This window comes from Ovis canadensis, chromosome 2, assembly GCF_042477335.2.
Source record: "Ovis canadensis isolate MfBH-ARS-UI-01 breed Bighorn chromosome 2, ARS-UI_OviCan_v2, whole genome shotgun sequence".
NCBI lineage: Eukaryota > Metazoa > Chordata > Mammalia > Artiodactyla > Bovidae > Ovis > Ovis canadensis.
The window spans coordinates 250,429,213-250,445,722 of NC_091246.1; the positions used below are offsets into that span (position 1 = coordinate 250,429,213).

The 16,510-nt window shown below is 62.2% G+C and overlaps 1 protein-coding gene across 50 annotated transcripts in view; it reads left to right on the forward strand.

The window, feature by feature from the left end:
- Positions 1-13,502, forward strand: part of RAP1GAP (RAP1 GTPase activating protein) — a 70,453-nt gene extending 56,951 nt beyond the window's left edge. For 12 of the 50 annotated variants that reach the window (XM_069575071.1, XM_069575065.1, XM_069575067.1 and 9 more), the window contains 11 exons: positions 105-176; positions 774-860; positions 1,284-1,421; positions 3,455-3,586; positions 6,428-6,537; positions 7,639-7,752; positions 9,833-9,956; positions 11,225-11,327; positions 11,694-11,797; positions 12,078-12,119; positions 12,511-13,502. In XM_069575071.1, the coding sequence (XP_069431172.1) occupies positions 105-176; positions 774-860; positions 1,284-1,421; positions 3,455-3,586; positions 6,428-6,537; positions 7,639-7,752; positions 9,833-9,956; positions 11,225-11,327; positions 11,694-11,797; positions 12,078-12,086 (993 nt within the window). In that variant the 3' untranslated portion in view covers positions 12,087-12,119; positions 12,511-13,502. Of the gene's footprint in view, positions 1-104; positions 177-773; positions 861-1,283; positions 1,422-3,454; positions 3,587-5,415; positions 5,494-6,427; positions 6,538-7,638; positions 7,753-9,832; positions 9,957-11,224; positions 11,328-11,662; positions 11,798-12,077; positions 12,120-12,510 lie in introns of all 50 variants that reach the window. The other 38 variants (XR_011254107.1, XR_011254109.1, XR_011254101.1 and 35 more) reach the window with 7 other exon arrangements.
- The last annotated feature ends 3,008 nt before the right edge of the window (positions 13,503-16,510 follow it).

Below are 16,510 nucleotides of genomic sequence, written 5' to 3' on the forward strand. Positions count from 1 at the left end.
CCCCTGCCAAGGGGCAGCCCTGTGCCAAGCATCGGGCTAGGGAGGCGAATCAGGGGTCTCTGGCTGATGTGGGGACCCCGCATGACACCCGCCCTCCCTTCCAGGTGTCCGTCACTGCAAGAGATGACGTCCCCTTCTTCGGGCCACCCCTCCCGGACCCCGCTGTGTTTCGGAAGGTGAGGGGCAGCCCCCAGCCCCGCTGTGGGCAGAGCAGGACTACATGGGTGGGGGCCTTGGGGTGCACAGTGCGCTGTACCAGGTCGTGGAGCCCCCTGGGTGCCAGGACAGGCAGGCTCCCCTAACCGATTGGCTGGGGCCCAGCTTTTCTGCCCATCTTGATAAGAACTGTGACTGTTTCACCAAGTCACAGAGCAGACTGTATCATTGCTTTACATTCCGCATAGAGGACTCTGTGGCCTTCCCTCCACTCTGCTGTATTTTTGACAATTTCAGTCTTCTACCATGTTTGGGAGGGGCACATGTCTCTCACCTCTCAGAAGGAGCCTTGGCTCCAGTCTCCCAACAGATCCCCCAGACCGAGGCAGTGGGAGACCCCCAGCCCAGCTCTCCTGAGGGGTGGGCAGCCTTGAAGGGCATGGAGGGCTCTCACAGGCACCTGGGCTGGGGCACTGAGTCCAGGGAGGTGCCCTTCCGGGAGTCAGGAGGACAGAACCCAGCAGAGCCCCAGCCCCTGACTCACTGGGTCTCAGCCCCTGGTTTCTTGTGTCTCCCTGGCCTCCCCCCTTTCTCTTCTCCACGCTGGGGGCCCCCAGGGGCCTGAGTTCCAGGAATTTTTGCTGACAAAGCTGATCAATGCCGAATATGCTTGCTACAAGGCAGAGAAGTTTGCCAAACTGGAGGTGAGCATGGGCTCTTGGAACTGGGAGCCACCACCCCCTAGAATTTCAGCCGAGCCTCCTGGGAAGGGAAAAGCCATGTTCAGACCTTGGCCTTAGGGAAGGCTGCCTGGGGGGGGAGGATGGATCGACAGGTGAGCAGGGCCAGAATCCAGGGAGAGGACACAGGGGTTCCCACGGGATGCCCAGGAGGCGCTCCGAGGTAGGCTGACACATGGCGCAGTGGAGGTGGGGTGCGGGGAAGCAAGATCTCAGAGGAGCTTTGGTGAGACCCCCGGGCGCTGCTGGAGCTGCGCAGGGGCCCGCGGGAAACCGGTAGAGGCGTCCGGGGCCCAGGCCCGCTTCCCACTCAGAGAAGGCGGCCGGGATTCCGAGTGCGGGAAGAAGGGCTGATCCCTGGGTCTCTCCTGACGGCCGGGCCCACAGGAGCGGACACGGGCCGCCCTCCTGGAGACGCTCTATGAGGAGCTGCACATCCACAGCCAGTCCATGATGGGCCTGGGCGGCGACGAGGACAAGATGGAGAACGGCGGCGGCGGCGGCGGCTTCTTCGAGTCCTTCAAGGTGAAGGGCGGGGGTCCACCTGCGCGCGGGGGCATGCGGTGGGGATGAGGTGCAGCGATGCGGGGCAGGACCGGGTAGGGGTGTGGCTAGAGGCGGACTCGCCCGGGAGGTGGGGTCGCGTGGGGGTGTGGCTCGGGGTGGAGCTAATAGGCGCGAGCTCCGGCCAGGTGGGCGCACACCTGGGGTAGAGTCCGGAGGACGGTGAGCCTCCGGGTGGACCCAGGTTTTAGCGTGGGCCTGCAGACTCGTGGCCGTGCGCGCCCTCTGCCCGGGGCGGAGCCACGGCTGGGAGCTGTAAGGTGCGCTCTGGCTGGAGGAGGAGCTGAAGGTTGGAGGCGGGGCCCAAGCTTGGGGGCGGAGTCTGCCTGGAGGGTAGAAGGTTGGAGCGCTCTGGTGCCAATGGTGGTGACTGCCAGGTCAGGGCAGAGAAGAGAGGACCCCCGTGTCCTGACCCAGGGAAGGAAACCAGAGGTCCGGGAAGGAATGTGAACAAGGAGCTGATCTGCATGGCGTTAGGCCCGTGTGACCCGCTTTGGCTCTCTGGTTAAGTTCAGTTCAGTTCGTGTCCAGCTCTTTGTGACCCCATGGACTGCAGCACGCCAGGCCTCCCTGTCCATCACCAACTCCCAGAGTTTACTCAAACTCATGTCCATCGAGTTGGTGATGCCATCCAACCACGGCATCCAACCTGTCGTCCCCTCCTCCTCCTGCCTTCAATCTTTCCCAGCATCAGGGTGTTTTCCAGTGAGTCAGTTCTTCGCATCAGGTGGTCAAAGTATTGGAGTTTCAGCTTCAACATCCGTCCTTCCAATGAATATTCAGCTTAGTGGTAAAAGCATAGACACCCTGGTTCAGGTTCCAGCCCTTCCACTTATCTGCTTGAACATTGTCTGAGCCTCAGTTTTGTTTTGTTTTGTTTTTCTAATCTGTTGTTTAGACTTCTTACCTCATACAGCTGTTGAGAATTATTTGTAAAGCAATTTGATCAGTGTAATGTAAGCTAAGAAACAAAATGCAAAGCTGTGCCCGTTTACCTCAGCGACTACCGTCCAGAGTGAGAGGCAGAGGAAAGAGCAAGTTCCCTACCCCACCCCACCCCACCCCACCGAATGGCCTGGACCCCACCCCCCACCCCGGCTGCAGGTCCCCAGGCAGTGACCCCTTTGCCTTCACCCACAGGAGGAGGACTGCTCATCCTCCAGGTGCCCGGCCAGGCTGGCGGGGCCTCACCTTTACCCCAGGGCAGGCCACAGAGCTGGAGACGTGGGTTTGCATAAGAGGATTAGCCCAAGCCGCTCAAGTGCTGCCCTGGGCCGAGGCGGACTGACCGCCTTTGAGAAAGAGGCTTGAGGAGAACCCTACCTTTGCGAGGAGCAGACAGCGAGTGGGTGGGGTGGACGTGGGCCTGGGCTGTCTTCTCTGAGGGAGGGCTCCAGGGGACCCGCATCTGGTGGGCACTGGATTAAGTCACAGCCTTTCTCAGACAGCAGAGCCCACAGCCTAGGCCTTGGGTTTGGCATCTGGGTGCCAGACCCACCTCTGGTTTCATCACGTGGAGAATGGGCCTGGTGGCAGTGCCTGCCTCCTGGGGCGGACTGAGTGAGAGCAGAGGTAGAGAACCCCGGCCTGACTTGAACTTTCTGGGCAGGTTGTCTGAAAACGGCAAGGAGGGGAGGGAGGGAGGAAAGCAGGAAGCAGGCTCTAAGAGACCCTTAAAAGCGGGAAACTGGCGTTTCTGGGGCATTCTCTGCACACGCTTTGGGTCACAACTCTGCGTCTCCTGTGGTCCTTACAACAACCGCACGACAGGTTGTGAGGCTCCAAGGCTCAGCGGTGGAGTGGTTTGCTTGAGGTCACCCAGCAAGCTAGTGGCAGAGCCGGGACATACATAGCCCTTTGCACGGGTGGAGCTGACTCCTGTGTGGACTCGCGGGAAGGGACTTACCGGGGTCAGCTAGGGTGGCATCGGTGGGTGGCTCCCAGGTTTCCCCAAGGGAGGGAGGCCTTACGAAACCCCTGCCCAACCTTCGCAGCGGGTCATCCGGAGCCGCAGCCAGTCCATGGACGCCATGGGGCTGAGCAACAAGAAGCCCCACACCGTGTCCACCAGCCACAGCGGGAGCTTCACGCCCAACAATCCCGACCTGGCCAAGACAGCTGGGATAGTGAGTGCCCTCCCCTGCCCGCCCCGCCCCCAGCCCTCCTGTCCCAGGGCCCATCCCAGACTCTAGGCTAGGTCTCACCTCTGCTGTCCAAGGGGGTCAGGCGCCTGGGCTGTGACCCTGAGACCCTGCAGCCCCCTCTCCAGCCCCTTGGCGCCCCCCCCCACCCCGCCTTCCTCCGGGCCCCTTATTCAGCCCAGGCTTTCTGCAGCGTGTCAGCCCTCTATCATGCTCCTTAGGGAACACCTCCTGTCTTGTCGTACGCTGGGAGTGGGGCTGCTGTGGGACACCTCTGGCCAAGCCTTGAGTTTCTGGGAACACCTACTGTGTGTCAGGCTGTGGGCGCGCACTGTGTGTTGGACCTGGGTCTCTGCGTGAGCATCTGCTGTGTGTCTGGCTCTGAGATGCTGCTGGGCACCACTGTGTGTCCAGACCTGGGCTGCCGTGCGCGCTGTGTATGGGGTCCCGGTTGCTGTGTGGACTGGCACCATGTGAGCATCTCCTGGGGGCCCGGCCCTGCGTGTCTGCGAGCCCCTGTTGTGTGTCAGACCCTGGGCTCCTGTGTGGACCTGCCTCTGCAAGTGTCTGCCGTGTGCCCAGCCCCTGAGCTGCTGTATGAGAACCTACTGTGTATCGGGAAACGGCCTGCTGTGATAAGCCCTGGATATCAGTGAATGACCGTTACGTATCGGGGAAGTGAGCTGTGTGAGCGCCCGCTGTGTGCTCACAGAGCCTTTGTGGTTGCGGCTGCCTACTGTGTGTTAGGACCTGGGCTTCTGTGTGAACCTCTCCTGAGTGATTACTTCCTGTCTGCCAGGCTCTGTGGGACTCTGCCACTAACACACAGAGGGTGTGCTGGGCACAGGATGAAAAAGGCCTTCCGCGATGGGCCTGTCCGCTTTCCACTGCCCAGTGGGCAACCCCGAGCTCTGCACCTGCTGCTTTGCTGTCCCCTCCCCGTCCGTCTTTCCTTCTATCACCCATCCTTCCATCCATCCATCCATCCATCCTCCCATCCATCATTTATTGACTGTCAGCTGCATGCCAAGCAAGCCCTGTGCTCAGTGCTGTGAGGCTGTGTCCTGTGGCAGGAGGGACCCCCCCGCCCCCACCCCGGCCCCGGGGTCTGGCCTGGCCAGGGGAGCAAGGCGAGTCTTCTGTTTCCCAGCCGTCACCAAGCCCACCGCCACGGGAGCCGCAGCCCACCCTCCTCCAAGCCCGATGCCCCGGCCACTCTCTTCCTCCCCGCAGCCGGCCCAGCCTCCCGCGGGTGGCTGCAGAGGGGGCCCCGGGGGCAGGGCCAGGCCAGTGGCGCCCGCCACGGCAGTAACCAGACCCATTTCTGTTTTTGTCTTTGCACAACTCTCCCCTCTCTTCACGTGGCCTCCTTTTCCTTCCCTTTCTCTCCTCTCCCCTCCTCCCGCCGCCCCCACTTGCCTGCACCGTGCATCCTCCCCTCTTGCACCTTCCTTTCGCCCTCTCCTCCGCTTCGCACCGTCTCCCCCCTGCTTTCCCTCTGTGCCTCCCCTCTCCGTCTCTTCTTGTCTGTCTCACCCCCGGGGCCGTCTCTGTCTGTGTTTCGCCCTGCGCCCCTTCTCGTGTGACTGTCTGTCCACCTCTCACCTCTCTTCTCTGTGTCTCCGTCACCTCTTCTCTGCTTCCTTCCCTGGCCTTGTCTCTCTGAACCCCCTGGCCAATTCTTCTTCTCTGTCCTCGTCTGTCTGTCTGTCTGTCCCTCCTCTCCTTGTCTCACTTCGCTATCTCCCTGTCCTGCCGTCCCTGTCTCTCTGACTCTCTGTCTTTCTCTGCCCCTGCCCTCTGCCGCTTGCCAGTCATTGCTTATTCCCGGGAAAAGTGCCAGTAGATTCGGACGCCGAGGCAGTGCCATAGGCATAGGAACCGTGGAAGAGGTTGTCGTCCGCGGGGCCGCCGGCTCTGGAGGCTGTCTGCACGCGCTGTTCTCTGCTCGCTCTCAGGACGGAGGCCATATTGGGGACGTTGCCCCCGACCCCCGACCCCCCAACCCCCGGAACAGGCCCGAGGGCCAGGCGGGACACTCAGCAACCGGCTTTGGGGCCTGGTGCCTCTGCCAGAGCCAGGGCCCCCACCCCCACCAGGGGCTCTGGCCCTGCCCTGGCCCCTGGGACTCAGGCCCAGACCCCGCCGGGATCTGGCACCTGAAGACCCCACACCCAGCTGCACGTCCCCCAATATCGCCGGGCCTGCATGGAGCGCCTTGCCCTTCTCTGCCCCCCTTCCCGGTCCCGACTATGAACTGGCCTGGGGGCTCCTGCCCCTCCGTCCCTCCCTGGGGACCCCCATCCTGCCTGCCTGCCCCAGAGAAGCCGGCGGGGATGGGGGCCTGCTTCTGGCACCTGGGATGACCCGCAGTAGTGTGTGTGGGAACTTAAGCGGGCGTCTTTCACCTGCTGAGCTAGAGCCTCCCCCGCAGGGCTGGAGTGGGGCAGTGCCTGGGTGGCTGCGCCTGCTTTCTCCCCGCTGCCCTCCACTGTAGATCCCGTAATGCCCGGGGGGCTGCTGCTCTGAGGAGCTGGCCTCCCTCCCCACCCCAGCCCAGAGCGGCTGTCCAACCCCCCGCTCAGGCCTCTGCCGCCTTTTCCTAAGATCCTGGGTCCAGAGCTGCTATGTGACCTCAGGGGGCCCCTTTGCCATCTCTGGGCGTGTTTTCCTTTATCTGCAAACTAGGTTGGCTCTCTTGGGTGATGGACAGCCCTCTGCTTCGGGGCCTGGGCAGCAGGGCCCCAGGGTGGCCTGTGGGGTGGGGTGGGGGGTCCCTGGAGCTCCGGGAGCAGGTGAGCACTGAACTTGGGCCTCTCCCCACAGTCACTGATTGTCCCTGGCAAGAGCCCCACGAGGAAGAAATCAGGTCCGTTTGGCTCTCGCCGCAGCAGCGCTATCGGCATCGAGAACATCCAGGAGGTGCAGGAGAAGAGGTGGGTGGAGCAGCGGGGCGGGATGGTGTCCTGCGTCTCCTCTGGGTCCTTCTCCCCACCCTGCACCCCTGCGCTGACCCCCATTCAGCGGTGAAGGGAAGCAGACAACGGAGCTCCCAGCTTCTCCCCTTCTGTCCCCGCTGGTGACACCCGCACCCTCGAGGATCTGCTGTGCACCGGCTCGTCATCTCAGCGAGCTGCCACCACCCAGTCCCGGCTCTGCTGGTCCCGGGAGCCGTGGTCAGGGGAGGGCCTGGCCCGGGTCTCGCAGCTGGTGAGGGGCAGAGCTGGGGTCTGCGGAGCTCTGTAAGTACATCAGTGTGGGCGGGGTGTGGACAGCAACCACCGCCTGAGAAGCAGGGAGCCCTCAGGGAAGCAGAGGGTTGTGAATCCGGTCTTCACCACGCTGCGGCTGTGTGATCTCGGGAAAGTCACTGAACCTCTCTGAGCCTCATTGTCCTAATCTGAAAAAAAATAAAAAACAGGGATAAGGACACAACCAGCAGCATGGGGCTGGCTGTGGGGATGCGTGCCATGCGTGCGAAGCCGGGCGCAGGCTCAGGGAGAAGGCTGAGGTCTCAGGAGTGAGCTGGCCCTCCCTTCACAGGGAGGAGAACCCAGAATCCCATGAATCCAGGGTTCACTTCTTGGGTTTGCCACGTCCTGGCTGCGTGTCCTGGGCAGGTCTCTTCCCATCTCTGAACTCCGGTCTACTTATCCGTAACGGGGGACACTTATACCCCCATCCGTGGTGGATGTCCTCTCTCTTTTTTTTGCGGGGTGCCTCTCTGTGTGGCGTGTGGGATCTTAGTTCTGAGATCAGGGATTGAACCTGAGTCTGTGGCACTGAAAGTACCAAGGCCTAAACCCTGGACCACCAGGGAATTCCCAAGGATGTTCTGTGTAGGCACTCCCGCGGTGCCTGCTCCCCCCTGGTCAGCCCAGGGGCCACGGGGACCGCTCTGGGGCTGGCCCCTGAGGATGCGGGGTATGGGTATGAGGTAGGAGCGCCCGGGACCTCCTCTCCCCACCTGGGGCTCCTTCTACCCTTGAGGCCAGGCCTGGTGCTGAATCCCCCCTCTGCCCCCATGTGCCCTGTAGGGAGAGCCCCCCGGCCGGCCAGAAGACCCCAGACAGCGGGCACGTCTCCCAGGAGCCCAAGTCGGAGAACTCATCAACTCAGAGCTCCCCAGAGATGCCCACGACCAAAAACAGGTTGGGGCTCGGGGCATGCTGAGCCGGGGGGCTTGGGTGTGGCCGGCTCATTCTTTCTCCCCCACTGTCTGGGCCCGGGGCTGCCCAGGAACGTGGACACGGCCACCCCAGGGCAGCAGGGGGGCCTGGGCACTCTCCTGGGTCCTCCTCTGACACACACCCGCTGAGCGCTTTGTGCATGCCACACTCTGCAAGACCGCAGTCAGCTGGACATACAGAGCCTGCCTTGCAGAGCTGACAGTGCAGAGTAACAGAATCTAGTAAGCTACTTCCAGGTAGCGATGACAGAAGGGAAATAAAGCAGAGGTTGCAATGAAGAATGGCTGGGTGGGGGAAGGAGGTTGTCTGGGGGCTCAGGGAAGACGTCTCCTGAGGGGTGAGGTTGGAATTGAGAGCTGAGAGTGGAGTTGGTCCTGTTAGGACGGACTGATGGTGGCAGGGCAGAGGGACGAGGGTTCCAGATAAGAAGCACAGCAAGTGCAAAGGCCCTGAGGCATGCTTGAAGGCTTGGCAGAAGGGTGGTGGTGCTGGAGCTGAGTGAGGCTGGGCCTGCGTGGTCATTGACAGTGGATGGGAGGAAGCTGAAGAGCTGGGCAGGGGCTGGGTCATGGCTTTGAGGGCTATGTGAGAACTTTTAATTTTAAAAAAATTTTATTTATTTTTGGCTGTGCTGGGTCTTCACTGCTGCGTGGGCTTTTCTGTAGTTGTGAAGAGTGGGGCTGCTCTCCAGCTGTGGGGCGCAGGCTTCTCGTCGTCGTGGAGCCTGGGCCGTCGGGGCTTCAGTACTTCTGGCACACAGGCTCGGTGTCCGGGGCGCGCGGGCTGGGTGTCCGGGGCGCGCGGGCTGGGTGTCCGGGGCCCTCGGGCTGGGTGTCCGGGGCCCTCGGGCTGGGTGTCCGGGGTCCTCGGGCTGGGTGTCCGGGGCCCTCGGGCTGGGTGTCCGGGGCCCTCGGGCTCGGTGTTTAGGGCGCTCGGGCTCAGTGGTTGCGGCTCGTGGTGCTCGGGCTTAGTTTGGCGACAGCACGTGGGATCTTCCCGGATCAGGGATCAAACCTGTATCTTCTCTGCATTGGCAGGTGGATCTTTTCCCATGGAGCCCCTAGGGAAGCCTGAGAACTTTTATCCTAAGTGTAGCAAGGAGGCTTTGGAGGATTTTGTTGAGAGGAGTGATGCTTTCAGGAGCTGACCGTGGTCACTGCGTGAGGATAGGCCCAGGAGTGGGGCCCCCACCCCCGCCCCCGCGAGGAGGAATCAGGGAGGGCCTCTTTGAGGAGGTGTCTCCCCCGGACTGGTGTTTGAAAAGTGAATTTACCTTTTAGGACGTGAGGGAAGGCGTGGGACTCCAGGCAGCAGACACAGATTGGCCCGCAGTGGATTTTCCTCCAGAAAGGGGGGAGGAAGGAACAAGTGGGTAGATGTTTCTCTCTGAGCAGAAGCTAGAAGGCAGAAACTCCTGTGCAGTGTTACGGGAGCTCCTCCGGCTGCATTGGTGACATTGGAATAATCAATGTGATACAGTGGTGATCGTGGGGAGAAAACCCCTTGGACGTGGAATGAAAGTGGGAGAGAGTTAAGGGAGGAGACTGTGGAGGTGGAAGGCCTGGGTCCCACCTGCTCTCCCACCTCGGGCTGGGTGACCTCGGGCTGGGTGCCCACCCTCTCTGTGCCTGGGTGCCTGCTCATTTGTGACATGGGTCTGACAATGATAGCAATGAAATAGCTGGGGTCAACACACTTAGATCAGTGCCTGGCACAGAGTCATTCTGCACTCGCCAATGGTGCCAATGGTGTAACCATTAACCGATGGTGTATAAATAGTTCCGACTGAACATACAGCCGAGAGAGCTGGGCTTCATCAGGGACAGTGGGGAGGAGCAGGACTGGGGCCCAACAGGATCTCTGTGTTAGGAAGGACGGTGGCATCGGGGAGGCTCAGGGGCCCCGGGAGCTATAAGGGGCCATGGAGGAGCTTGGCTGGCTGCAGGCTGGGCCTGCCTGGGCGGGGAGGGCAGGGACCGGGGGTGTCGGCTCAGGAGGTGCCCAGCGCGGATGCTGGCTGACGGGACGTGTTCCGTGGCAGAGCGGAGACAGTGGCCCAGAGAGCGGAAGTGCTGAAGGACTTCTCCCGCTCCTCGTCCAGCGCCAGCAGCTTCGCCAGCGTCGTGGAGGAAGCAGAGGGCGTGGATGCAGATGACACAGGCCTGGTGAGAGGCCCAGGAAGGAGAGGTGCCCCACGGCAGCGTGAAAGGGGTGTTGTCTTATCCCTGGAGATGATGCTCCGGGGTGAAGCGTGAGCCCGGCTGTGGCTGAGTTGTGATCAGGAGACCCAGCCCAGAGGAGTAGTGCAGACTGACCTTCCCTCACTCTGAAGCCTCCCGTGGCTACCCAGTTCCCCACGCAGCCCCACCTGTGAGGCCACTGAAGGTCCAGCCCCTCCCTCCCCAGCCCTGTCTCTTATCCCTTCGGCCAGTCTGCCCTCCTCCTCCAGCCGGTCCCCTGAACTAGTCAGGCTTGCTGCTCTACCCCTGGGCCTTTGCACATGCCCTCTCCACTGTCCGGAACACTGCCTGCTCCCTCCTTCCCCCTTTGTCCGACTGGCTCTGTTCTTCCTTCTCAGCTCAGCCTCACAGCATCTCCTCCGGAAAGCCTGACTTTGCAGTCCCAGGGTAGGTTAGGAGCCTCTTGTACAGTCTCACTAGAGAAGACAATGGCACCCCACTCCAGTACTTTTGCCTGGCCAATCCCATGGATGGAGGAGCCTGGTAGGCTGCAGTCCATGGGGTCGCTAAGAGTCGGACATGACTAAGCTTCACTTTCGCTTTTCACTTTGATGCATTGGAGAAGGAAATGGCAACCCACTCCAGTGTTTTTGCCTGGAGAATCCCAGGGACGGGGAAGCCTGGCGGGCTGCCGTCTACAGGGTTGCCCAGAGTCGGACACGACGGAAGCGACTCAGCAGCAGCAGCAGCAGCAGCAGCACACTCTCACGGACCCTGGGCTCTGTCCTTGGCATGCTCCATCACACTTCTTTCGACAACCCTTCAGTTCCCTGCCAGGCTCCGTGTCAGATGCTGAGCGTGCAGACCACCGAGCCCCAACCCCGTGGAGCCTGGGATCTAGAACTGTGCTAGTCTCTTCCCAGCCTGTCTCTCCTCTTAACTTGGAGCTCTTGGAGGGCCAGACCCTACTCGAGTTCTCTCGGGGGCTTGGCTTACGAGAGCCTCAGTGTTTGAACGCAGGGATGAGTGGAAGTGTGTATGTGTGTGTCTGTGTCCGCTTCTGTTCCTTCTCTGCCCTCCTGGGGTCCCCTGGGGCAGATGTGGCTGGGCCCTCACCCTCTTTGCAGAGGGGCCTGGGTCGGGCGGGAGGTTGTGGATCATAGCAGAGGAGGAGGTGAGGCGGGGAGGGGGGAGCCAGCCAGTGCTGTGGGCAAGGACTTAGCCTCCCTCCTTCTTTCTTCCCCCGTCCCCAGGAGAGTGTTTCCTCCTCAGGGACACCCCACAAGCGGGACTCCTTCATCTACAGCACGTGGCTGGAAGACAGCATCAGCACCACGAGTGGAGGCAGCTCCCCAGGTACCAGCAGCACCAGCCCCCATGGGCACGGCCCCCCCTGTGATGGCCGGGGGCCAGGGCTGGGCACGGAGGGCCAAGACCCGTTTTCAGGCCCCAGGTGGTAGGTGTGTGATGGGCCTGCCGCTGACGTGGGCTCCGTGGGCTGGCCCTTATCCTACCTATTATGGTAGTTGGTGGCTTCTAGAAGGGCTTTGGAGGTTGATGGGGCTTTAAAGGGGGTAAAGATGGGAGTTAAGGGTGGGAGTCCCCGAGGGAGGGGCTTGCTGGGGTTGGGGGACACTGGTGCCGACCGCCCATCCATGCCCCCCGTCTCCCTGGTGCCTCCCCGCGGCCAGTGAGGTGGCTCCCTCCTGCCTCCCTCCCCAGGCCCCTCTCGGTCACCCCAGCCCGACACCGGCAAGTTGGGGGACCCTGCGTGTCCCGAGATCAAGATCCAGCTGGAAGCATCTGAACAGCACACGCCCCAGCTGGTACACGCAGCTGCCAGGGGCTTGGGTGGGGCTGGGACGGATGGCCTGGACGCTGGCCCTGTGGGGGGCACCCCTGCCCCTGGGAGGGGGATCAGCTGTTGGGGAGAGGCCTCAAGTGGCCAGGGGTCCCCAGGGATGGCGCTGGACCAAGACGCGCCCCCCCACTCAAGCCTGGAGGGGTTGGGCTTGTCCAGCCTGGGCACAACTGCTGACTTCTGCTCGCCTGTGTCTCCCACCGTCCCCTGTCCTGGTGCCTATATTGCCGCTGTTCTGACCGCAGGGCTGTTAGCCACACTGTCACTCTGAAGGTGACCCCGAGCAGGTCAGTCCCAGCTCTCAGCTCCTGTTTGGTCGGGAGGGGGGAAAGGGCAGAGGAAGGCAGGGCTGGGCTGGCTTCTCTTTCTCCATCGCCTCTGCGGGATGAGAGTTACGTATCTAGGATTGAATCCTCGGCCACTTAAGTTTGCTAGGTGACCCTGGGCCTCAGTTTCCTTATCTGTACAGTGGGGCCAATAAATTCTGCCTCACCTCTGCCCGTGAGTTGCTGGGAGAATTTGATGAGAGCCTGAAAGGGATTTGGGAATCGTTGGGAGGGAGGGGTCTTGGGGGTTCCCCGTTGGGTAGAAAGACCCAGAGCCTGCTGTCCCGAGGGCGGGACCCCTCCACATCTGGCTCCCCATTTCATGGCACGTCCGTCTCCCTTTACCCTGCAGACGAGGGTGCAGAAGCACGAGGCGAGGGTGCTCCGGCAGATCCGGGCGGACGGGACCTCTGCCCCCCGAGGCCAGCACCAGCCTGGGGGCCGCCCCTCGCCTGCCCAGCCCTCCTCCTGGCCCACATCCGGGCTGTCTCTGCAGGGCGGAGCTGGCCAGCCCTGGGAGCGGGGAAGCTGCTGGCACCATCCCCACCCCCTGGGCTGGGAGGCTGGCTGGGGCAGGAAGAGGTCAGTTGGAACGGGACTCCAGGCCTGGCTCATCCATCACCCCTGGGTGCCCCTCTGGATTCGAGGGAGTGAGCTGGAAAGGAGAACTGAGGCATCTCAGTGCACACAGAGCCTGCCATGGAGGCGGTGGGTAGGAGGAGCCCTGGGCTGGGGTCCTGAGTCCTAGCTTGTGGTTCGGGATCCGCTCTGCGATTCTAGGCCCATCACACTCCCTCTCTGAGTGTCTCTGCTCTAAATGGACGAGGTCATTTCAGAGGTCGCTGAAGAGTGGGATTCTGCGCACCTGCCCCAGAGTGGAGGATCCCGGGGGCTTCCTGTCACCCTCTCCTGCTTCTTGGGGTTCCTGGGGCCCCAGGTCGGCTGAGGGACAGGGGGCTGGCTGTGGCCACGGCACCTCCTAGACCTGCCAAGGCCCTGCCTGCCGCCTCTACATGACAGATGAGTGACCCCCTTATGGGCGTCGGGGGACCTACCTGGCTCTCCCTCCAGCCTCCGGCTCAACTCCCGGCATCTCCGGCCCCTGGCGCTCCAGGCCGAGGGGCCTTCAGCTGGCTCACCTTTGCACCACCCCCACCCGGCACGGAGCGGGCAGGCAGGCACAGCTGCCGTGAGTCCACATCGTCGTGTGTGTCTGTCCACACTTTTTAGGCACCACACCGAGGGGCAGCCTTCCGGCCCCAACACCTGTCTCAGAAGCCCCCATGGCCACGTGTGTGTGTCGGTAACAGTTGTAATAAATAAATTCTATTTATCACTATTGTACCCCGAGTTGGACCTGGCTTCATGTGACCCTCTCCCCCCGCCTCAGATCAACCCCAGACAGATCTTAGTGGTGCTGTGGTCAAGACCAAGAGCCTGTTCACATCCCAACCCCCCCAATCTCCCCACCCTGCCATCCCCACCAAATCAGAGCTCCTGGGTCTGCAGACACCTCCAAGGCCAAGTGATGAGCTCTTTGCCCACCAGCTGTGGCTTTCCTCCCCTAGCTTTGCCCTTTTCCCACCTTGTTCCCTCTCCCCAGCAGGGGGAACATGGCTCTGAAGTCAGTTCAGTTCAGGCGCTCAGTCGTGTCCGCCTCTCTGCACCCCATGGGCTGCAGCAGGCCAGGCCCCCCTGTCCATCACCAGCTCCCGGAGCCCGCTCAAACTCATGCCCACCACTGGACTCCTGCTGCTGGCTGGGGGTGCTGAGAAACTAGGAAGTTTCACTCAGTCTGTCTCCACTCCTGTAACATGGGAGCGGCAGCACTTCTCCCAGGGGTCCGTCCTGAGGAATCCTTGAGCGGGTGCAGCTGGGGCACCCAGGACAGCGTCGGGCGCCCGGTGGGTGAAGTTCACGTGTGTCTCCTGTGTGGCCACCAGGGGGCGCCACGGGATCGCTTACCTGCACTGACGGGGGCGGGCAGCCGGCGCTGAACCTGTCGGGCTGCCGGAAGGAGCTCACGGGGTGATAAAGGGGGGATGAGGGCCTGGGAGAGGGTGGGGTGGGGGAGACGTGGGAGGAGCCCCGGGGTCCAGCCTGGCTGAAGAGGGAATGGGGAAGATGCCGTGGTGCCTGAGCACCCCCGGAAGGGTTTAGCATAGTGTCCTTGGGGAGGAAGCCACAGGTGCAAAGGGAGGCCAGAGAGTGCTGCTTGCAGCTGAGAAGGGGAGGCGATGGTGATGGTGGAGGGGGCAGGGAGCAGGCAGGGAGCAGACCAGAGGCCTCATGGCCTTGGACGCCGGGCGAGGGACTAAGGCTTTATGCCAGGGTCGGTGCGGAAGTCGTGCAGGATGGGACACCGGGAGCAGGGGCTGGCTGGCGGGGGCCAGCCGGGCAGCGTCAGTCCAGGAGCACTTTGCCAAGGTGCCGAGGACACAGAGCGTGCCCGAGACAGTGGGGAGGTCTGGAAGGTGCTGGGAGATGAGTGTCTGGAGGAAGGGGCTGAGGGAGGAGCTGGAGGCGCTCAGGGGTCCAGCCGAGTGTTGGTAAATGAGGTGGGGGGGTTCTCCTCTGAGATAGGAGTGTAGGAAGAAGGGCAGGTTGGGAGATTTGGGGCTTAGAGGTGGGTCCCTGGGGGGCTCACGATGCCTTGGCCTCACGCCCTCACCACCATCAGCCCCCATGCCCTCTCAGGGATGATGCTGGAGGCACCCTAGGGACTTCCTGATGGGGCCCTGCTGTGACCCTCGGATGTCTGGGGTGCCCCCAGGTATGGTGACTCACTCCCCAGCTCCATCCACCCGGGTTTGGCCCTGGGCCACCCTAGACTCAACAGGTCCCCCGCTAACCCTCACTCCCCTCCTCTGCCTAACCCCTCTTCTCTAACCTGCCTGCCCCACCCCGGCCCCTGGGACCTGTCTCCTCCCATCCCACCAAGGGCCAGTAGCCACAGTCCAGCCCCAAGATCAAGAGCTTAGCTCTGAGTTTATTTACGTCCTATAAGCTCAGTAAGTTTGGGCGCACGGACCTCAGGGTCTTCATCTGTTCATTGGGAATGCTAAGAGCCCCGCCTTTGGTACCCAGGTGGGAGGATTCAATGAAGTGATGCCTCACAAAGTTCTTGGTGCAGCCCTAGCATGTGGTGGGCTCAAAAAAATAGTGTGTGCATTGTGTAGGGGGTTGCACTTAGCCACGAATGAGGACATCTCCATAACCAACATCACAGGCCGTGGGGCCAGCTCTCTGCATGGGCCATGAGGTGGCTGGCCCGGGGCCCGGTGTCAGGAATGTACGATGATCAATTGCATCCCTGAACCCCAGCCTCCAGAGCTTCCCTGGGCTTGATGATCCTTTAAGAAAAGAACTGGGTGTGTCCCGTTGGGCCCCTCTACTGGGTGCCCATGCCCGGCTCTGGCCCACTGCCGACCTAGCGCAGAAGCTGGGGCCCAGCTGGGCGAGCAGCACCCACTTTGGCCCCCTCGGCCTGCCTGGTTGTGCCCACGGCCCCGTCGGTGGACAGGACCGGCTTCTGGGCTGGGTTTCAGCCAGGGCCCCCACCCCACCCTTCCAGGCTCCAGGGTGGGGCTGGGGAAGGCCAAGGACCAAACCAGCCTCTGTGATCAAAGCATCCAGTGCTGTTTCTCTTGTGCCCGCGCCAGCTCTGTGCTCGCCCTGGGTTCGGAGGTAGGCAGGGCGAGCCGGGACACGGACCCGAGGCTGGAATTAGGGCCTGGGTGGGGGGTGCCAGGCCCCAGGAAGCCCTGAACTCGGCTTTGAGATGACTATGGTGCTGCAAATGCCTGGCAGAGGTTGCCCCAGACCCAGGAGGCAAGAGGCCCCTGCAGAGGGACGTGGGTGCCTGGCTGACCCAGCAGCCTCATCTCCCCTGCCTCAGAGTGGGGACCTGTCTCTCCAGGCGTCAGTCTCCCCATCTGTAAAATGGGGGCAGAGCCCTACCTGTTGCTGTGAAGAGGCTCTCATAGCCTCTAAGGGACCTGGCCTGGACCCCGTGCCCAATAGGAGGGGTCCTCCCCCCATCTCCCAGCTGCTGGGGTGTCCTTGGACGCCCATGGCTCACCCTGGGGCAGCTTTGCCAAAGAGCCAGCCGCAGGCCCAGGCCCGCCCAGCGCCAGGGGACTGCGACCTGGACGTTCTCTGCTGTTCAGGCCACAGGGGGTACTTAACCAGGGACCCTGGAATGTGGAGGTCCCGCCCTGCCGAGGGGACAGCCAGGGACGGAGCCTCCTGAAATAACCAGATCTGGTTAGCGAGGCTAATTTTAAACGCCACTCTGGCTGCCCAATAGGCCCTTCTGGGAAGCCGTGAATGTCCCTGTGTTTGGCCCCTGG